The sequence below is a fragment of the Phyllostomus discolor genome, chromosome 9 (genome assembly GCF_004126475.2).
Source record: "Phyllostomus discolor isolate MPI-MPIP mPhyDis1 chromosome 9, mPhyDis1.pri.v3, whole genome shotgun sequence".
NCBI classification, from domain to species: domain Eukaryota; kingdom Metazoa; phylum Chordata; class Mammalia; order Chiroptera; family Phyllostomidae; genus Phyllostomus; species Phyllostomus discolor.
The window spans coordinates 87,149,595-87,172,642 of NC_040911.2; the positions used below are offsets into that span (position 1 = coordinate 87,149,595).

The 23,048-nt window shown below is 41.3% G+C and overlaps 1 protein-coding gene across 2 annotated transcripts in view; it reads right to left on the reverse strand.

Moving 5' to 3' along the window:
* LOC114506643 (ubiquinol-cytochrome-c reductase complex assembly factor 1) overlaps positions 1-23,048 on the reverse strand; it is a 99,570-nt gene that overhangs the window by 47,565 nt on the left and 28,957 nt on the right. For both annotated transcript variants that reach the window (XR_004899383.1, XM_028524430.2), the window contains exons 5-7: positions 22,083-22,155; positions 16,128-16,185; positions 934-1,042 (exon numbers count right to left, since the gene is read on the reverse strand). Coding sequence is in view for 1 of the 2 variants with exons in the window: in XM_028524430.2 (XP_028380231.1) it covers positions 934-1,042; positions 16,128-16,185; positions 22,083-22,155 (240 nt within the window). In the remaining variant the exon portion in view is untranslated. The remainder of the gene's footprint in view (positions 1-933; positions 1,043-16,127; positions 16,186-22,082; positions 22,156-23,048) is intronic.

A 23,048-nucleotide genomic window follows, 5' to 3' on the forward strand; every position in this document is an offset into this window, starting at 1 on the left:
AAACAAAGATACAGAGAACAGGCATAATGGTTGCCAGAGGGAAAGAGGGTTGAGGGGATGAGTGAAAAAGGTGAAGACATTAAGAAACTGGTAGTTACAAAATAATCATGAATATGTCAAGTACAGCATAGGGAATATAGTCAATGACATTGTTATATCTATGAGGGACCCAAAAAGTGAAATTTATTTATAAAAAATTGTACATTTATTCTTACACATTTAAACTTCAGTCATCTTCAAAGCACTCTCCTTTTGATGCAATACACCTATTGAGATGTTTTTGCACTGCTCAAAACAGTTTTGATTCATCTATTCATTGATTTTGGTGCCTTTTTGTGTTTCTGCTGTTTTTTGTTTCACCTTTTCCATATCAGCAAAACATTTCCCTGTAAGGACTTTTTTCATTCAGGGAAAAAAAATAAAGTTGCTCAGGGTGAGATCAGATGAATATGGAGAGGTCATGCTGGTTTTGGTCAAAAACTGCTGAATACTCAGCATGGTGTGGGCAGGTGTGCTCCCACATCACTCATCATGAAGTGGGCAAACACACTGAAAGAGTCTTCAAAAAATTCACTGAAGCCAAATGCAGCCTCTCACACCACCAGCTGGTACAGATGGGTTCCTAGAATACTCACCTAGTAGGAAAAGCCTATACTACAAGGCACCTACCCTTCAGAAGATAATTCGGGTTTTTTGGGGTCCCCCCTTATATGTATGTTGCCAGGTGGGTACTTGAAATTTCAGGGGGAACCACTTTATAAAGTGTACAATTGTCTGCCACTATGCTGTACATCTGAAACTAATACAAAATAATATTAAATGTAAACTGTAACTGAAAAATAAAATAAAAGCAAGGCCATTCTAGAATACATCAAACTTCAACTCGACCTCTCACTGGGGCTTCCAGGACCACGTCCGACAGCAGTCACTTACCCCCATGACTCTGCCACGCTGCTCGACATCCTCCCACATAAAATGAACTATGATACGACACATGTATTTCCCAGTCCGGCCTTCCTGCTTCATCCGGACTAGGCACATCCTGGGTGGGAAGAAGACATAAAGAGTCACTGGTTGTTTGCATTTTTCACATCATACATGTCTACTGAAGGTCAGCTCATCTGAGCAATTTCAGCAGAGCACAGAATAAAAACATTAGAAGTAATTTCTTTTTTTTTTATTTTAATCATTGTTCAAGTACAGTTTTCTCCCCCCTACTCCCATTCCAGCCCACCCACCCAACCCTCCCCCCTTCCCCCCATTACCCCCCACCCCTAGTTTTTGTCCATGTGTCCTCCAAATTTGTTCCTGTAAACCCTACCCATTCCCCCCTGAAATTCCCTCTTCTCTCCCCTCTGGCCACTGTCAGACTATCCCCTATTTCAGTGTCTTTGGTTATATTTTGCTAGTTTTTTTTTTTGTTTTGTTGTTTAGATTCCTGTTAAAGGTGATATCATGTGGTATTTGTCTTTCACTGCCTGGCTTGTTTCGCTTAGCATAATGCTTTCCAGCTCCATCCATGCTGTTGCAAAGGGAAGGAGCTCCTTCTTTCTTTCTGCTGCATAGAATTCCATTGTGTAAATGTACCATAGTTTTTTGATCCATTCATTTACTGATGGGCATCTAGGTTGCTTCCAGCACCTAGCTATTGTAAATTGTGCTGCTATAAACATCGGGGTGCAAAGGTTCTTTTGTATTGGTGTTTTAGTGTTCTTAGGATAGAGTCCCAGCAATGGAATTGCCGGGTCAAAAGGCAGATCCATTTTTAGTTTTCTGAGGAAGTTCCAAACTGCTTTCCATAGTGGTTGTACCAGTCTGCAGTCCCACCAACAGTGCACTAGGGACCCCCTTTCTCCACAACCTCTCCAACACTTGTTGTTTGTTGCTTTGTTTATGATGGCCATTCTGACTGGTGTGAAGTAGAAGTAATTTCTTAAAAACTTTTGCTGAGATGTCCTGACCAGTGTGGCTCAGCTGGTTGGGCATCATCCCACAAAGTGAAAGGTCGCTGGTTCAATTCCTGGTCAGGGCACATGCCTGGGTGGTGCATTCAGTCCCCTCTCAGGGTGTGTGCAAGAAGCAACTGATCAATGTTTCTCTCTCACACCGATGCTTCTCTCCCTCTCTTTCTCTCTCCCCTCCCCTCTCTCTAAAAATAAATAAAATCTTATAATAAAGATTCTATTGAAAAATAAATAAATAAATAAAATCTAAAACAAAAAAAGACTTTTACTAAGGTGTAACAGATACCATAAAGTATATAAATCATAAGTGTTCATATTATTCACACCCGTGTGAGCACCACCCAGACCCGTGTACGCACTACTCAGAAAAGCTCCGGAAGCTCCCTCACACATGGAGGGAACGACTTGTAGAAGATAAGTCAGTCTGAAACCTTCATTTTACTGATGAAGATGGGAGCCCTACAGAAGGCAAGTGGTTTGCCCAACCACAGAGCAGCCCGTAAAGGTGGGTACAGTGCTGTGCTGTCCAGTATGGAAGCCACTGGCTACACATGGCCACAGGAGCACTTTACAAAGGGCTAATTCAAGTTGAGATGGGTGTAAGTTTAAGATTTCAAAATTTAATTCAAGAAAAAGTATATAAATACCTCAAAACTTTTACACTGTTTATAAGTTGAAAGATTATTTCAGATATAGTGCATTAAATAAAACCTATTATGAAAATTAAGTTCATTTTTTTCTTTTGACTTTTTTAAGGGAGCTAATAGAAACTTTTAAATTAAATATGACTTGCACTTGTCCAGAATATAAATCACAGAAAGTATTATGCTTTCATCTGTGTAATTATCAAATTGTTTCCCTCCTTAGAATGCGGCTCCATTGAAGGCAAATATCAAGGCTGGTTTTTTATTATCATTGTATTTCCAGGGTTTAAGTACAGTAGACACTTGACATATATTTACTAAATAAATAAATGACTAAACTCAGGACCAAGTTTAGGGCTCTTTCCCCTGTTCCACCTTGCCTTTAATCAGTCCAGAGGGCTCCCTCTGCTTAAGACCTTACATAAAAATACAAGAATTACATCTTATTAATAAATACAATAATATATGCAATGATATATAAGAATATAAACAGGGTCATCAACTTTCCAAGCTAGTTCTAATCTCATTCTATAACCACACTTAAATTTCTATTTGTCTCATCAAACAGTTACTAAGCAGCGACATCAGGATCACTCGCCTAAAGACAATTCCTGTGATTATTGTAGAATATTCAGACTACATTGACAATTCTATCTCCCTGAATTAATCCTGCCCATTAACATCTACTAGCAATAGCATGGTACAATGGAATGATTCCAGCCTGGCCTGCCTCAACATCTCTTTTAGTAACTAAGATGGAGAAAAGAAAACATACTTATCAAATTTGCAGATGACAAGAAGCTGGGCAAGAAGACAAATATGCTGGATGACCCAACCATGAACCAAAAATACTTCAACAGGCTGTTTTAACAGGCTGGATCTAAGAGAACGAATTTGAACAGGAGTAAATCTAAGGTCCTGCACTTCGGCCTGAAGAACAACTGCAGAGGTACACCATAGGTGAGTCATACCCACCTATGTATGAAAACGTTTTACAGGCTTAAGTAACAGCATATGTTTGAAGGGAGGCAAGAGGGGTGAGGTTGTCCCCAAATTAATGTAATTTTAGATGCAGTAACAGAAATACAATTTATCTTCAATGCATAAAGTGAGGTTTAAGTGAGATAAAGTAGGAACTCAGCACAGATCAGACTACCTGAAATTCTGTCCATAGTTTGAACACTATGATATTTAACCTGGAAAAAAACAGGAGCGTTGCCTTAAATATTATAGCAAAGTGATTACACTGTCCAAGAGTTAGAATCAGAACTAATGTGAGGGCCACAGAAAGAGAAAGAAATCACTCAGCATTGAATTTTGAAAGCAAAACTTTCTAACAGGAGTTCTTAAATATCCAAATGATGGAATGGATGACCTCGAAAAGTAAATGGCCTGTTTCTGAAGGGCAAATAAATGCGTGGTGGGAATTCAGCTGCCCGGCAACCTGATCTCTAATGTCCCTTCCAACCTTGGGATTCGCTGATTCTGTGATTCTAAATGTGTAGCCTCTGAACCTAGTTTGTGCCCTAGAAATAACATTTTGTGACAATAAAAAACAGGTCATGGAAAAAGATTTGGCCACTTTTTACGATATAGGGCATATTCCGAGCAGAAACAAACTGGGGAAAGTTCAACAGTTCTTTTCATAAGACTTTTTGTGAAGTTAATCAAACCACTCGTGTCAGCCTCTCACCTAAAAAGAGCTGTGTGTTTTGATGCTTAAGTGTCGTCAGAGGCCAATTCATCAACAGCAACAGTGAGGTAATGGAATTCTTCATTTATTTGAAAATTCTGTAGTTTGTTAATACACCTGCCCTCTGAGGTTTAAAAGGCACAGATTTTCTCAGGCCATAAACTTACCAACTATATCAACACCAGGCAAAGTGTTTTTTGTTTCGGAGCTGTTTGTTCTATAGCCCCTACAGATAACAGCAGGCTCAAAGGGTTATCTGGGTTGAAAAGATAAAGCAAATTGAAGATACTTTCAAGATGCCAATGAACATTAACTGAGCTCCTAATGTGTGAGTGAACAGTAATGGTTGGAGGCTGCTGGGAATAACAGTGATGACTAAAAAGGGCCCAGCTTCCAAGGCGCAGTTAATCTCCCAGGGGAGACCAAATCTGCCATATATACAATTAGCCCTACAAGAGAATACGGTAAGTAACCCAAGAGAAGTACAAAGTGCAAAAGGGTTTGAGAGGATTACTTTTGGCTGAGCGGGAACAGAGAAAGTTTCGTGGAAAATGAAACATTATACCTGGGGCGTGGAAAGATGAGCTGAAGTTGGACAGGTAGAGACAAAAAATAAAGAGAATTTCCAGTAGATGGAACATTATAAGCAGGGCAAAGGAAGAGCTCAACAACCTAAAGGAACAATGATTTTGTGGGAGGGCAGGGTTAGGAAACAGAAAAATATGCTCGCGAGGTCATAAAAGGCTTTGAAACGCTATGCTAAAGAAGTCTGGACTTTATTCAGTAGACAATGGAGAGCCACTGAAGAAGGGGTGTAATAAATAACATTAGCACCTTGGCATTGAGAGCAGATGAGTCTCTTGAGAAGTTAACCCTTTCTTCCCAGCCTCAACCCTGTAATCAAACATTAACGTCACCAGAGCTGAAAAATTACTTAGTGAATATTTACTTTATTTGAACTATGGTATTCAGAACAGTCTGATCCAGAAGTATAAGCTAAAGTGTGCACATGCCGTTTAAGAGCTGCACAACCAGCCCAGACCTAACTAACATGGCTGAGTTGGTTGGGTGTTGTCCCACAAACCAAAAAGTTGCAGGTTCAATTCCTGGTCAGGGCACATGCCTGGGTTGCAGGCCAGGTGCCCTGTCACAGTGTGTACAACAGGCGGCTGATCAATGTTGCTCTCCCTCTCTTTCTCCCTCCCTTCCCCTCTCTCTAAAAATAAATAATATCTTTAAAAAAGAGCTATGTGACCAGCAAAGATTGTTACACAACCAGTAAATTTGTTATAAACTGTACCTATTATTGCTGATACTGACAGTTTAGAAAATACGGATTCAAGCCTGCTAAATGAAAGAAGGACAAATTCTAATTACTCCTAAAACATTGTACCTAATTACTTCAATAGTCACTTATTTGATGCAAAACACTTTCAAATAAATCACACATAACTAAAGTTATAAAATCAAAACAAAAAATCAGTCTTCTCATCAGCAGGGAGTATAATGAAGATTCCCATGAGCTCGATGGGAAAATACGATGCTAACCCACAGAGCTGCCCACTCACTAGCACCACACTCGGCTAACTAAAAGCTCAACTAATTTTTACCCTGAGCTTGTAAATGAAACTCTCTAGGTAGTTAAGGACAGAAAGTAGTCCTGTTGTGCAGAACTTCTGTGTTTTCTGCTTCAAGGAAAATGCACTGCAGAAGGCGGGGCCCACATCTTAGATAGTCAGCTGCCTGGGATGTCCAGACCAAGCAGCCGAAGGTCAATTCTTAGGCCACCTGACCTTGTGGCCTACACATTCAGTCTACTCCTACCTCTTTATTATTTTAAATAGGTAACACTTGCACATGGTACTCAAAACTAAGTCTCCTTCCTACCCACATCCCCCAGCCACCCTGTTCTTCTCCCTAAGACAACCATAGTTAGTCATCTCTTAGGCATCTTTCCAAATATAATCCACAAACTTATATGAATGAATACGTATTCTTTTTATGTAAATGATAGCCTTCTTTCCCCCATTTTCCACAATGGTGGTATTCTACACACACTGCTCTTACGTTGAGAATATATTTACTCTGCTACAAAAAATGTGGGTGAAGAAATCTCAACTCCAACTGTTTCAACCACAAATACCACAGTCACCCCAGTGAAAGCATTTTTCTTAGATGCCAGAGATGATAGATTTCCACTAATTTACATAGCAATCGTTATGGTAACATCTGGTCTAGGCTGAATTCAGCTTATCTGGCAATGTTACCTATTCTAAAAATGACTAAGAAATAGGGGAAAAAATCCTTAGTAGCAAAAATAAACAAGTGCTATAATTAACAGCTAACACAACCACGTGCCAGGCGCTGTGCTGTGATTTGGAAGCATTATTTCATTTAATCCTTATAATACTCTATTAGGCTAGTATTCTTCCTGTCTCCATCTTACAGATAAGGAAACTGAGTCTTGGAGAAGTAACTTGCCCAGAGTTACAAACCTTGTAAGTGTCAAAGGAGATCTGAACCCTGATAACCTGACCTCAGAATTGTACTGTTTTCCTACCTTCTTTAATGACAAGAAGAAACCCTCCAGAATCTATTTACTCAATTTTTTATTTAATCCCCACAAAAGCATAATTTAAGTTTCAAAACTAGCATCACATTAGAAACACCTTATCAGAAGGGAAAAGACTGGCTAGCTGGAGACAAGCATAACTACAACAACAACAAAAAGTAACTCCTGGCAGCCTAACAGGAAAGAAACTAAAAATGCATTTAAAACAGACCCCAAAACTAGAACAGCCACTGAGGTTCAACAGGGAGGGCAAACCTACCCAGTGCAACTCAAAGAAGACAGCACACCAAAATCAGTAAAAGTTATCAGGACCTCCTGATTCATCCAGAAAATGTTTCTACAAAAGCATGTTAGAAGGTGAAAGCAAAATGAGTGAAACAAAGTCAAAATGGTGAACAAGACGAAAGATCTGACCATCCTCGTACCCACTGCAAAACAAAGCTAACACTTGTCACAGGCCCTGACCAAACAACAATAATGTCTGAGTCATCAAACAAACTGTCCCACAACAACTGAGAACACTAGGCTTAAATAAGAGAACAGAGTAAGCTCTACTTCAATTCACATCAAGGATGCATTCCTCGTAACAAGTTAAATGTGGAGAGCTCACATTACATTTTGTTGCTGATTCAATTTCATAATTTCAGAGCTGTTCTGGGAGGAATAGAAAAGGAGGGACTTTCATGCTAAAACATAATAAAAATTGCCCTTAAGAATGCAACATAAACTTTAGAAAGAGACAGCTGCCTGCTCAGTTTTGCTGTGAACCTAAAACTGCTCTAAAAAACATAGTCTATTTATAAAAACCATTTTAAAAAGACACAACCTAGATTAAGACAACAAAAATATTTTCAAATGAAAACTGGTTACTTAGAAGAAGTGTATAAAAACAACAAAAGGCTGGGCCTGGTTGGGTGGCTTGGTTGGTTGGAGCATTTTTCCATGTACCAAAAGGTTGTGGGTTCAATTCCTGGTCAGGGCAGATACCTAGATTGCAGGTTTGAACCCCAATCAGGGCGCATATGGGAGACAATGAATCAATGTTTCTCCTCCTTCTCTGTCTCTCTCTGTCTCTCTGTCTCTCTCTCTGTCTCTCTCTCTCTCTCTCATTAATGACATATCCTCAGGTAAGGAATAATAATAATAATAATAATAATGGGTGAATATTTAAAAAAGAGAAAGACAATATGGTAATAAAAATTCTTGCATTAAATAATTAATCATTCACTTATCGAGTATTTACTAAGCACCTACTCTGAGTATAGACTTAATCTTTGCACAAACTATTATTCTCTGTTTGGAGCAATCCACTTTCCAGTTACCTTCCTAAGTTTGATAATGTTCTTAAACCTACAATTTATTATTGAAGTTTTAAGCTTCACAGTACTATCCTTGCTTCTCAGTGATTCCAGTGGCTCATAAATAATACTGATTTCTTTTACATATAAGGAAAGCAAATAATCCAACTAGCAAAATAAAGAAAAAAAAGGAGTGTTCAAACCCTAGTCTAATTGCTCCCTAATATCTCCAAAAGTCAAGCATAGAGGTGGGAAAGGGGAAGAAATACTCACTGACCAAGAAACTCAAAACAGAAAGGGTTAAGATATGAATTCTGCATTATGGCAAATAATAATGATTACTACCATTTATTAAGTCCTCTAATATGAGACTTGTCACTGTAAGATACGTTTGCATTCACTATGCCTACCAATCTACCTAACCACCTATCTAGTTTAACTGTCCCATTTCACAGAAGACAAAACATGCTCTGAGGCAGTTAAGTAACAAGGTCATACGGCGGTGAAGAACAGCTAGAATGAAGCCTGAGTTTCCCTTCCCCTCTTCTCCCAAGCCAGAGTCTCCCAGCACAGTGTCAGCATTGGCTGTCCCCCCCATTCTGTGAAAGCACAGCTCCCAGAGCCTCTTCCTGCTGGATCAGACAAGGAGGAAGACAGCATGGCCTGCAGAGTTCAAAGGAACGAGCCTTTCCTAGTCATGCTCTCCTCCCCTCTGCCTAAATCGGGGAGAAAAGAATTCTTGTTATTCTTGACGCTGACCTCCTGCCATGTGCTGGCAGCTCTGAGCATCCTGTCTCGCTCTGTTTGGGCCTTCTGACAATGCCAGTTGTGTTTTGGCCTTGTTTCTCCCTCGTGGTAGTTTATAAGTTGCTCAGAGTGGACCTGATTTTGAGTTAAACGAAAAGTAGTGGGCACTTGGGCAGGTCTGTCATTCTGGCTGCTACGAAGGAATCCAAAGGGGACTTTCACGTAGCTTGTTTCCCGTACTGTGCCACCACCTGAGGCCAGGAAAGCAGAGCCTACATGGCCACACTCAAGCCTCAGCAGTGTGCTAATGAATAAGTTTATTTATCTGTGAGCTGGCACACTGAACCTTTCCCGGGGCTTGTGTACATGGCTATCTCCACCTGGTTTCCTAAACTCCCTCCCCACGAAGCCTAACCTTTATGTGGGGAGCACAGAGGCCATGAGACAGTCTGTGGGCAAACAGACAAGTGGGGTGAGGCACTTCCTGAAGCCTTCTCACCTGACAGAGGGCCCCCTCCAAGAACTACACCTGGCCTGAGGCCCGCCTGTCAAATCCACTATAAAGAACAAGCTCCTGGGTAGCAGGTACCGGCGTTCGCAGGTTATGCAATGTTAGTAAACTGATGCTGCAGAGGCCTTTGGTTTGGGCAAAAAGCTACATGTGTGGGTGTTGGAACAGAGCGACTCTGGCTGGGGGAGGGAGAAAAAGGATGTGCACATGGCCAGGGCTCACCATATATAGCAGGTCTGGAGCTGCTGGAATCCAGCGTGAGCTCGAAAGCCCTACAGCTACATCAAACTGCAGCGGTGGTTTTCAAGAGCCCTCTTGCAAAGGCCGGGAATGTCTGCCAGGGCCATTCTCTGGCTGGACTGAGACTGGAACCAGTCTGTTTTCCAACCCCTTCCTACCTCCACACTTTACTTCTCTTCTTTCCCAAAGGCTTCTTCCCCTAGGTTTATAAAAACATTTCAGAGTTATCCCACCTTAAAATAAAAAATAACAAAATGCTCCCTCTGCCCCGTTTCTCCCTCTAGTGATCATCCTCTCATCTTTCTCACTTGCAACATCTTAGAACACAGTTAACTATTACTTCTTCCCCTCCTGATAACTCCGTAAGACCCCACGTCCTCCAGTTCCAACCCCCAGAGGCCAATGCGACTGCTTTCCTTGACCATCCCCAGGAAGCCAGCCTCCTCCCCGCTGTGCTCCCGTAAGATCTGTGTGTCTGCTGAGTGCACTCATCACCCTGTACTGCTTTCAGGTTTACTTGTTGCTGCCCAGAACACAGACAGTAAGTGCCAAGAAACACAGTTTTATATAGGTGATGGGTCAGTGCTATGCCTTTCATTTTCAGAGGAAGAAACCTCTGTCGCCCCCAGGACCACCAAAAGGGACCCTCTGGTAGGAGGGGAAGCGTTGCGGAAGAGTCAGTTCACACAGTCGGCTTTGGAATTGTGCCTTGGATCCTCCGTTACTGATAAACAGGACTGTGACAAATCCCTGAAAACTGGCCAAACTGTCTCCCCATCTGTAAAATGGGGGTGGGGGTGGACTAGCTCCGTGATTTTTAGATTGTGTTCTCAGATTCCATGGGGCTGTGGAAGGGCCCTTCACCAGTGAGCACGCGGTGAAGACCTGAAGTGAGCCGGTCATTCCCACTCCCACCCGGGCAGCGACTCTTTCATCTACCAGTACTCTCACGCATTGTAGCTGAGCGTAAAATTTCATTTACAAAAATAAAGAAAGAAAACTCTGTTGGTTAAAAAACAACAACAACACACACACACACAGCTTGAAAACCACTAGGTACCTCTGCTTGGGATGCTTTTTCATCCACTGTGTCTTGCTAACTTCTGCTCACCGTTCAGATGTCTGTGTGGAAGTCATCTCTTCGGTGATGCCCTCCCTGACTGACCCACACCCCCAACTGACTGAGGTGCCCCTCCACTTCCACAGAGCCCTGTCGTTCCTGCGTGCAGAGCACCTGTCCCAGGTGTATTTTATTAATGATTTGTGTACCGTCTCTCTTCCAAACCCTAAGCCCTGTGAGGGCAGGGAACAAATCTTCTGTGTACAGTAGGTTCAATTACAGGGGAAATGCTATAATTTTATGGATTTAAAAATAATCATGTACTTAATAAAGTAACAGTATTAATTGATATTAAATATTGCTACTGTCAATTAATATTAAATATTGGGACATTAATAAATAATCATTTAATTAGTTACTTTGGTAGTTTTCATTACCAATAAGGAAAACAACTTGATACTTACTTGGAGGTGGCCAGACCCACACTTAAACTTCCCCTCCACCATGTGCTAACTAGGTTTTTGGCCAAGTTCTCTGACTTCTCTAAGTTTCTGAGTCTTCATACTTAAAACTGAAACAAACTAGTTGTAAGAATGTGTGAAATAACATATGTAAATAAATAAAAGGTAATATCTATAAAGGATTTAGGAGTTATAGTATTTATAATACACAACTTTAAAATAATTTTTTAAAATACAAACCGCATTTTATTCTCTCTCTACTCCACCTCCTTCATAGGCACAGTCTAATTTTACTTGTTCCATTGCATTTTCTAAAATTAATCTGTGCACTTAGAAGGTACTAGTATTCCATGACAAATCTATTAACATTTACAACACCAACATAAATTCCAAAAGCAGAGCTTTGTGGCTGTCACCTGATTGGTCAATAGGTATGGCCGGGGCACTTCCAACTGCCACAGGAGCCAAGTCAGATCTGAGGCCATCAATTGTTTTATAAACATTTACTGATAAAAACTAAGAGTAAGAGACAGGACTGAGGAAAAGAAGTAGCTCATTTTCATATCTTACTTCAAAGGTAATAAGCCCTGACTGGTGTGGCTCAGTAGGTGGGTGCCGTCCCGCAAACTGAACGGTCATCAGTTTGATGCCCAGTCAGGGTGCATGCCCAGGTTGCAGGCCAGGTCCCCAGTTGGGGGCTTGCGAGAGGCAACCAACAGATGTTTCTCTTCCCCTCTTCCTCCCTCCCCCCTTTCCCTCTCTATAAAAATAAAGAAATAAAATCTTCTTCTAAAAAGGTAGTAAAAGTAATTCTTGCTCTCAATGGTGTCACCATCCACAAGGAAGACTGATGATACATGTACAATAAAATACAGAAACGCCATGTGGTGGGTGCTGTAACCCAGGCACCCAAACTCCTGCGGGAACACAACGGGGACCGCCTGCCTGCCATCAGACGGAAGGGAAGGCTGCGAAGGGGAGACGGTATCTGAGTCGCATAATGAATGAAAACCAGGAGTTGTCAGGTGGAGAGGAAGGCGTCCTTCTAGACAGAAGAAAATTCTGTACAGTTTTTCTTTTTCTTGCAGAGGAAGGAGTGGTGGCAGTACTGGTACTTAGAACGGCACCAGGAAGATAAGTAAAGGAGGGCATGGCTGGTGGGATGTAAATGTTGTGCTAAGAAACATGCATTATCCTGAAAACAATGGAGAATATTAAGGATTATGTGTGTGTGTACTGATCCAATTGGCACTGAGCAACTTTAATTAATTATTAGTTAACTGGCACAGGGAGAGGGTAGTTGCAGGCCGAAGACCAGTTTTCAGGTGCTATTGCTTATAACCCAGTAAGTCAATTTAATGGGCGACATCTTGAATTTTTGTTTAAAATGAATTCAAATGGAATAGAAAATATCAGAGATTATCTGACCTTGTAAGGATAAGTTTTACAAAACTATTGTATCAGACACATGTGTATGTTCTGGGCCACAAAGTAAAATGCATTTGTTCCTAAGGATCATGGTTAAAAAATAGAAACCTTTGAGTTGGTGACTGGTGACTAACCAACCAGATGAAGGGAGTGAGAGAAAGGTCACGGACCCCCAGGTTTCCGGTGTGAGCGCCTGAACAGATGGTGACACCGCTGACCAAGTGAGGGGACAGAGGAGGGGGCCTGCTTTTATCAAGTCCTTGTGGGGATGCTGGACAGCAACCTCTCTCAGCACTTCTTCGGCAGCTACAGTCAATACTGAGATTGTTCAGCCAAGACAAAGAACACACAGTCACTGCAGCTGCAAGTTCACATGAATACACAACTGATAAGGGCCCTCTGGAGGGGTCCCCGTCCTAAATCCCAACACACAGAAAAACTTGGGAACCAGACAGAGCAGACAGGATAATGGAAACATCAACCCCTCCTCCAGGGAACAAACAGGATGTAAGGAATCCTGCCCCTATTCTAAGAGTCACTCTTGGGAACCCAAGCAAGCTCTCTGGAAAGTCCCACTGTCAGGGCATTCTGTTTCCTAGGTGGTGTGGGGGGTTTGGAGGGACTGGGAATTCTTCCTACTCTAAAGACTGCTTTCTAAGCCTTATGGCCTCTCCCCCCCACACCCCCGCCTCCAGGAGGCATTTCAGTCCCTACACACCTCTAGCAAGCCCACTGAGTCCAGTAATATCGAATTGGACTATCCCTTAGTCTCCCCGCTCAGGGCTTCAGGCCAACAGAAAAGGGCTGGAAGGACAAAGCTTCTCCACAGACTTGGGGTGGATCCATTATTCTTCCTAACACCCCTATCCCTTAGAAGACAAGAATTCCCCATGCTTTCTTGGGGATCACAGCACAGTTGGGTCCCAAATGACCTTCCTGGTGACCCTTCCCCATCCATTCCTCCACAAATCTGCCCAGATACTTCAGACAACTGGCTGCCCTTTAAATATTCATGTTGTTTTTTTTTACACACACCCCCATTCTTTTATTGTGGTAAAATACATAAAAGATACATTTCACCATTTTAGCCATTTAAGTGTACAATTTAGTGGCACCAATTATATTCACAATGTTATGCAACCATCACCACTATCTATTTTTAAAACTTATCGTCACGCCAAACAATCCCTTAACTATTAAGCAATAACTCCCCGTTCCTGTCTACTCTCAGTCCCTGATAGCCTCCAATCTACTTTCTCTCCCTCTGAGTTTGCCAATTTTAGGTACTTCATGTAGTGAAATGATACAGTATTTGTCTTTTTGTGTCTAGCTTATTTCACTTTTTAAGTGATTGTCTATGATCTGTGTTTTGCTCCTGATATTCCATCTTCTCTGACAGAAGAAATGCCCCCTCTTCTCTGACAGAAATTCTCCTCACCCTTCATGGTACATCTCAAATGTGACCTCTACCACACAGACCCTCTTTGTTCATTTTTAGAGGGGAAGGGAAGAAGAAAGAGAGGGAGAGAAACAGTAATGTGTGGTTGTCTCTCACACCCCCTACTGGGGACCTAGCCCTCAACCCAGGCATGTACCTTGATGGGGAATCGAACCAGCGACCCCTTATTTCACAGGCCTGCACTCAATCCACTGAGCCACACCAGCAAGGGCACATCTGTTTTCCATTAGACTAAGTTTCTTGAAGGTGCAAACCATGTCAAATCCTTCTCTCCAATGCCCCATAGTCCTTAACACATAGTAGGTTCTCAATCTGAGTTTGCTGATTCAAACTGAAAAGCTAGTGACTCATTCCACCAAAGCCTGCAGATCATAAGGACTATGGGAGGCAGGGTGAAGGGGAGATCAAGGGTAGGTTTGAAGCAGACAGCCTCTCTCCTCCCACTTAACTGGTGGGCTGGTGGTGGTACTCCCCACTCCTCTGAGAAATTAAACCAACCTCAGCACGGAAGACTCGGCAGACACGTTTGGAAACGGTGGTCAACTTGAAAGAGCTGCAAGTAGTTTCAAGGTTCTCTCAGCTGCTATTAGTCAGGTATTGACCTTGGGATGTGGTCACAGGGATTATGTATTTTATTTTGCCATCCACTCCCTCTAACACTCTGATACCTCTAACTATGTGGGCAATAAAGAGTCTTTCATACAGCCTCTGAATATTATCTTTGAGCTCCTCTGGGAACAGCCTAGCCTCTCAACCCTCCCACCTTTCCAGTGAGTAATTCCACAGGGCCACCTCTGCAGTCCTCCCCTCTTAAAAAAGTAGTTTTTCTCTCAGTATACCCAGCTTCCCTCCCCGAAGCCTTTCCTAACCTCCACCATGCAGACAGGAGCTAATCTGCCTTCTCAGCTGTCTGGCTAAAAGGCATAGCACATTTCAAAGAAATAGGTAGAACTGGTGAAGTTTTTGATCGTTGTAGCTTCCTCTGTGCTCCCACAAGCACTACTTCATCAAATTCACCATGGGACTGCGCCATTCTGATTTATAGCTGACCATTTCACATGTCTTATCTCCCTCACCAGACTCTGAGCTTCTTAGAACTGCTGCTAATTTCCAGCGAACTGCCCAGCACATAGTGTGCACTCAATAAACTACCAGCTGAGGAAAAAAAAAATAACATAAAATGAACTGCCACCTTAGGTCCCTCAGCCAATCTCAGTGACTGAGCTCAGAAGAAGAAATATTTCAGAGGTGATCAAAACCAAAAAGTCTTTATATAGCAGTCAGGCCGTGATGCACAGCTCAGCGGAAGGCAGCCTCAAACAAGGGTCCTTTTGACAGGGCAACCCTGCCCCACGTTCCTCAGGTACTGACTATGGCCAGAGTAGTAAACTTGGTTCTCCAGAATTTACTTTCCCAAGGCCTGGCAGTTCAATAAATACATTCCCCAGCCCCCACTTCAATGTCTCTCCTATATCCTTCTGACCTTTAATACTGTGTAACATTAGATGAAAAATTAATTTTTTGGGCTACTTATTTTGCAGCTGAAGAAAAATATACTGTTTAAGGTGTCAAATATTTTTACATGCAACAACCCTGGCATGAATCTAACCTGTATGCACATTTGAGAGGCGCAGGCGTAAATGTCAGCGCTATAATTTGTTATAGGTTTCTGATGACCAGCAATGAAATGACCACGGATTCTCACAATTCAAACCACTTTTACGTAAATGTGAACTTTCCTAAAACAGCCAAGGGAGAGAACTTTCCATCCAAGCTCAGGGAGCCTCTTCGAGATACTGATAGCATTGTTCCCTGGGTTAGGTGTTCCTTGAGAAAATCCTACAAATATTAGCTTCTTTCTGGGACTATGCTTTGACCTTTTAATAAAAATGTGCTTCAAGACACCAGTTATTAAAATGAAAGGAACAGTTTTTAATGCCCGAACAACTTCCATTTCATATAATCAGCCCTGCTGAAGGCTATACATTTCAAGCTAGCAACGTTTAAAAAAAAAATACATTTGGTGACTTCACTGAAATTGCTCACTTACCAGACATGAAGAAGAGTTATGAGAAACCATGAGTTGAATGTATCAGGCATCTGACACCCTAGAAAATAATAATAAAGCATAAATATGTACGGGTTTAGAGGAGAAATATTGAATATCTTTTAAATATTGGTAGGAATTTGTTCAACTAAAATACACGGCAGTGACGGGACTCTGTGCTGGTACTGTCGGGGCGGGGCAGGCCGGGAAACCACGGGGGCAGGACCCCTGGGTGGAAGCGGACCGACTGCAGTCACACAGCCAGCCTCCCGGTGCCAGCCCGGCCACCACCATGCCGCGCAGCCTTGGGCAGATCAATTCTCCTCCCTGCGCCTCAGTTCTCTCACTTCGTCTAATGTGACCAAGGTGATCTCCACGGTCCCTTCCAACTTCCATGTAATTCTGTTATTTTCCCATCCTGGTCTCAAATTCTTCTGGAAAACTAGGCAGACACCACCTTGCCTACCTCACTTATTAAGGACAGGCTTTCTCACTTGCATCCCGCTGGGAAGTCTACATTCTTCTAGTCTCCTTTTCCTGTCGTCCTTCTTCGGGGTGACCCAGTGTGTTACTGAATGATTCACCCCAAATAAATAACCAGAAGGAAGAAGTGGGGCTCTGCAGACCTGCAGCCGAGTAAGAAAGCAGACCACTTCTAACGAAAGGCTGTCTATCACCTCCGGGAATGACCAAACTGGGCAGGACTCCCTTCTCCTCGGTTTAAGATACCCAACGTCAGTCAGTGCTCAGGCATCCAAGCATCTCAGATCTCTGAGAAATGCCTCTGGCTGGGTGAGGGGTCCCCCACTGAATATATCCTCCTTAGTACATGACAGGGCGGAAAAGCTGAAGCAAGGGGATAAAGAAAAAAGAGAATTGCTGGGTAGAATCTGTCCTTTGGAGTGATGACTCAAGAAATAAGTGGTATCTTCTGCCTTTCAGGAAACAGGGAAGTACGCAACATACTAAATGATAGCAAGTGGGAGAGAAAACACAGGGCGGGACCCCTGGGCGGCACACCAACACACCAATGTGATATAGAGCTGTAATCCATTGTGGGCTTACTTTGTGTTACAGGAGGCGCTTTACACGCACTGACTCAGTGAGTCCTCCCGACAGTCCTAGGAAGTGGGCATCGATACTGTCCCGATTTGACAGGTGAGAACACTGACTCTTAGAGAGATCAGGACAGTTGCCCGGAGTCACAGCTATGACATGAGACATGTGGGAACAAATTCAGATCTGCCTGATTCCAGGCACTGTGGTCTTAATTGTCAACCGCCTGTCTAACATCAGAAACTAACATTCACTAAAGGCCCAACAGGCCAGGTCCACTGCTAGTCATGTCAGTACTTCACCTCACTTAATCCTCACTTTAACCCTGAGGGGAGCCATTAAAGTTCTCAGTCTCGAGATGAGGAAACGGGCTCAGAAAAGCTAAGTAACTTGCAGGCAGCCACAATATTAACAAGCTAGTGGCTGGGCTGGGGTTTAAGTCCAGGTCTGTCACAGAGTGACACCAAAATACTCTGGTGAGCGTACTGGGAGGTGCCCAGCAGCTGTCAAGTGGACTTCCTCTTGGAGCCCAGCAGGAGGGAGGTGAAGGCTGGCCATACGGCTATTAAGACACATGCCATCTGAGAGTGGGCCAACCACCCTCCACCTAGAACAAGAATAGCCATGAGAAACTCTCAAGCCCGGATCTGAAGTTGGGTCTTTTTTGGATGCTAGAACAAAACATTAAAAAGAAAAGTTTTCTTGGAAGTCTGTCTTTCAATCTGGAAAATGAAATTTGGCTGCTTCTAAAGGACAATCTGTTCAATGAGCTACCTCTACATCAAAGCTTCTCAGCAGCCTCCAGGAGCCCTTCCAATTTTCTCAGAGAGGGAATCAGTTCTTGGGCTGGAAAGCACAGACAGACAGACAGGCCAGCAACTGGACCTGGGTCACAATTTCCCCTCCTGGGGATCAGCTCAGGACTGAGGATGGGAAAAGAGCTGGCATATGACTGATTCCCTGTACACACTGGGGTCAGAACAGAAACCCGTAAGGTAAAGCCCTAAAAAACAAGACCACTCAACACAAAAACACAGCAGGTTCTTTAGCTCAATGAAATGAGTTTAAACACTTCAAAGTTAAAACCTGCCGTAGAGTCTTTTGCCATAACCACACTCTTGCTCCAACACACACTCAGTGCATTACTTTCTGAGACGAGGCACGTTCTTCCTCGACACTGAGTTAGATAAAATTCATCACTGTTACAGGGCGCTGGTGTTAACACAGTTGTTTATTTAATGCAGGCTCTGGGGTCAAACTGCCTGATTCAAAACCATGGCTACCTCTCACTAGCTTGAAGACTCTGAATAAAGTTACTTGGCCTCTCAGTGCCTCAGTTTCTTCTCTGTAAAAATGGGGAGAACAAGAGAAGCTACCTTATAAAATTTTTGTGAGGACTAAATAAGGCCTGCAAAATGTTTGGCAAAATGGTTAATATTTAATAGGTACTCAATAAATACTCACTATTGTTATTTTTCAGTGAGTTATTTAAACTCTAGGGGTTCAATTATCTTAGAAAAACTCACTGATTATTTAAGACTGTGTCAATAAAATGATGAACTCCAATCATGGACTCATTCATTAAGGAGCCTCCTCTCAAAGTATTATGCGTTAGGGCCTAACCACAAAACAGCCTACAGACGGCAGTATGGAATTAAGCACAACTGTACTGATTGGCTACCTCTGATCCAAAGTGCCCTTCAAAACAGAGCTGGTCTCCAAAAGACCAGCTAGCAAAGCTCAGAGAGGATGCACTCATTTATGCATGGCAGGGGGCTGCTAAGGTGTCTCACCAGCCAGAACCCACAGTTCCCAGCTCTCTGGATCAAGATCTTTGAACACTGTGGCTCTGAGATGACAGTCTACTTTGGCATTCTATGGGGACCTGTCCAGGAGGCTGAAACACATGTTGTTTACTCACAAGTACATTGTGGGTAAACCATTCATTCTTACACATTCTTCGTAAAATAGCACTGGCCTTGCTTTTGCTGGAGTGAGGATGAGACTGATAAACTACCTGAAGTTCTCCATCCTTTCAAAAAATTACTAAACTCTCAGGACTCTAAAGGTCAAGCCCTAAAATACCAAAACCCAAAGGACCAATGACCACTTGAAAGGTGTAATGTAAATACACATATTCTCCTCTTTTACCCCAAATCTGTCTGTCTAGACTCTAAGATGAAAAAAAACAAGTCAATCTCATTATTTTATAGAGATTCTTTATCTGCCTTCAAATGGCACTTTTCAGAATGGCTCCCTTTTTTTAATTCCCTAGCCACAGTCTGGAACCACTTTGATTTGATGTTAAACATTTTATTTTATTTTTTATTTTAGAGAGGGGAAGGGAGGGAGCAAGAGAGGGTAAGAAACATTGATGTAACAAAGAAACATCGATTGGATGCCTTCTATACACGCCCTAGGGGACCGAACCTGCACCCCAGGCATGTGCCCCAACCAGGAACCAAGCTGGTAATCTTTCTGGTTCCCAGGACGATGCCCAACCGAGTGAGCCACACCAGCCAGAGCTTAGTTTGATTTTAAACTTTAACCTACCCACAAATGACAAAGATGGACCACAATGGAGCATAATATAAATGAACTCTATGATTTTAAAAGGCAATAGTCAAGGAAAACTGAAGTAAGCAAGAGTGGTGTCACTAAAAACTGTACAGCCACCTCCCTAGTTAACTACTTCAAGAGGCAAAGCTAGGACAAAGCTCACCAAGGTGTACACACCTTAATATATAAAAACATCAGTTTACTATGCTAATAGAACTTCTCATAGGCAGTTCTCATTTAAGTATAATAAAATACAAAACTATTAGGATGAATCGCAATTTCTCATTTGAAGTTACATCCACTCACAAACAATATGTTACAGTGGGAAAATTCCTGGGTTTTAAACCAGATGACACAGGGTCAAAGCTGGCCAAACCCAATCTGGATGAGTCACTTAGCATCTTTAAGTTTCAACTGTTTCTGGAAACATGACAAAAATGAAAATAAGAATAAAAGCCCTTCCTATCCCACAAGGTTTCTTTAACTTCTAATGAAAAAATATAAAAGTATACCATGTAATTGTGAATTATTAGTATATATAGTAATAATTTTTATAAACTTTTATGTTTGTAAGTAGCTGACAATAAGATTATAAATCAAAACTTAAATGTCTCATTATTTGCTACATTAACTCAAGAATCTTCAATAATAAGGACTGGCTAAGACAAACATAAATAGTAAACATCATTTCAAAATAATTGTAATACATTTCTGAGTTATTTATTGAATCAAATAGTAAATAGAAGTCTGAGGATAAGGTTTTAGTATCTGTTGAAAAATACTTAAGCTCATGGATTAACTACTTTAAAAAATCCAGTTCCTAATATTAATAGTTTCTTCATCAGATACAGAAAGAATCTCTTCCTTTCAGATTAATCGTTCCTAAAATGAGAAACTGTTTGAGATTAAAAGAAAAACAGAAAAGTTTTATTCCTTCACTATGAATACACAAGAAATGGAAGGTGGGTACTAAGGCAGAATCACAACTTAGTATGATATGTTTAATTTCTAATATATCAATCTGCTGAAATAGTAGAAACAAACAAAACTTGCACTTGGTTTTTAAAAAACTAAAAGAGTTATTATAATAACCAAAACTGCATCTAGCTTTCTTTATTTTTGTGAACATAACTGCATGTGAATATTTTCTGTCTGTGAAAAACACAATGTACAGATGATCGGGTGCTTGCTGCTGGGAGGCTGACGGCTGTCAGCACGGACACGCCGCGCACACACAGCCTCCCCAACAGATGCGTGGGACTGGAAACAGCTTAAGCCCGCCCAATAACTTTACAAGTACCTGCTTTAATTAAATTTGTTTATAACTACAATGGTTTAGAGCATCAAAAGGAATACTCTACACAATCAATGGCTCACAATGGTCTAAGCCAGTAAAACCCTCTGGAAAGCAACTTATCGATGGGATATAAATAATAAATTATATGTGCCTTTTGACCCAACGGTCCTTCAGCAGAAAAAAAAGAAAAATCATGAGGCACAGTCCTGGATTAACTGAGACAATTAAAAACTGGAAACGGCCCAGGCTGGGTGGCTCAGGTGGTCAGAGTGCTGTCACGACACGCCAAGGCTGCAGGGTCGATTCTCGGTCCGGGCACATGCAAGAATCAATGAATAAATACATAAATGAGCAAAACAACAAATCGATGTTTCTCTCGCTCTGTGATCAATCAATAAAAAAATTTTTTAACAAGAAATAAAAGGGGACCAATTGGCAAAAAGTTCACATCGAAATGCTGAGTAAAACATCTAGAATGTAAGAGGTCTGCTCACATGAGTACATATTACTATGTGAAAAAGATGTGTGTGTGGACAGGGGGGTGTTAATGTCAAAGTACTAGACCAGCGGTTTTCAGTGTGCCACTGTAAAGCATGCAACGCCTGACCATCGAGCCAGGACACTGACCTCTTTTCCCTTAGATTGTCAAATTAAGAAATGACAACAGACAACATAGCTGCCTAGTGTGAATGAATCAAAATTATATCTATTTTTTGATCAGCTCAGCAAAAAAATGTATTTTTGGTGTGTGTGCCACAGAATTTTAGTAATTAATAATTAGTTTATGAGGTGAAAAAGGTTGAAAATCACTGTACTAGACAGATTTTTTTTCCCCAAACTTCTTAAAATATTTTATTTATAGGGCTCTTCTGGTCTTTGTTTATTCTATTAAAAGAGAAAAATTAGCAGCTTTTATTACACACGTTGTGAAGGAAAAATGATTTCACTAGTGACTTTAAAAAAATATATCCTATTAAAAAGCAAACCATAAAAAATAAAAAGTAAATTCATTTTCCTTTCCAGAACTATCAAAAACAGTAACTTACTTAGAAAGAATTCCTCGAAGTCAGTTTTCTTCACACAGCTAGTGTACATGCGTAGTGCCGCAATCTTAATCTTCTAGACAAAGAAAACAAAACCAGACTCAACACACGACCGAGTGGACATGCTGTGGCCATCAGACACAGGTCGGAGAACCTTCTATTTCTTCAACTAGAAGGAAGAGTCCAAACCTGTCTCTAGGCAATTTAGTGGCTAAACAAACACAAGATATTTCTTTCTACTTTTAAAGCTAGTCTTTCATACAGACTTCATGCAAGTTTCACATTTCAGGGTTTTAGTATGAAAATGTCAAAAAGATTTTTCCAATATTTAAGCAAAATCCCTCCTCTGATTCAAGCCCATTTCACCACATGCAAGTCTCTAAACTACTGTTTCACATCTACCACATCAGTTCTCTTTCATCTGAAATCCTTTATTATTAACAAAATCACCTATTCTTCTGACCACAATCAATCAAACAAACAAACAAACAAACAAAACCTTAATCCTTCAACCTCTCCTTAGAAGCACATGTATCTATTCCCGAGTCTTCTTTTTCTCCTGGAGGAAAGTCATTTTTTTCCATATTCCCCTAGTTTTATAGTTAGCTGATTAACAGAAGACTATGTTTATAAATAAGAGTTTCTAATGAATATAAAATGTAGTAGAAGGACTGACCTTTTACTATTTTCCAAAGCACTAAGAATTTTCTTAGAATTTTGATCCGAGTGGAAGTTTTAATTTATTCTCTCAGCTGTAAATTTAAGGTTTGCGTATTTTACTATATGTACATTATGCCTTAATGAAAATAAATAAGTTCTTTTAAGAGTTGAACTGTAGATCTGAAGACCAACTCAGTACTAACTAAATAGGTATTTCTAAGGACTTTCAAAATATTTCCTTAAGGATACAATTAAATAAACTAGCACATCGACAAAAGGCTTATAGAAGTTTATTTATTCTTAAAACAT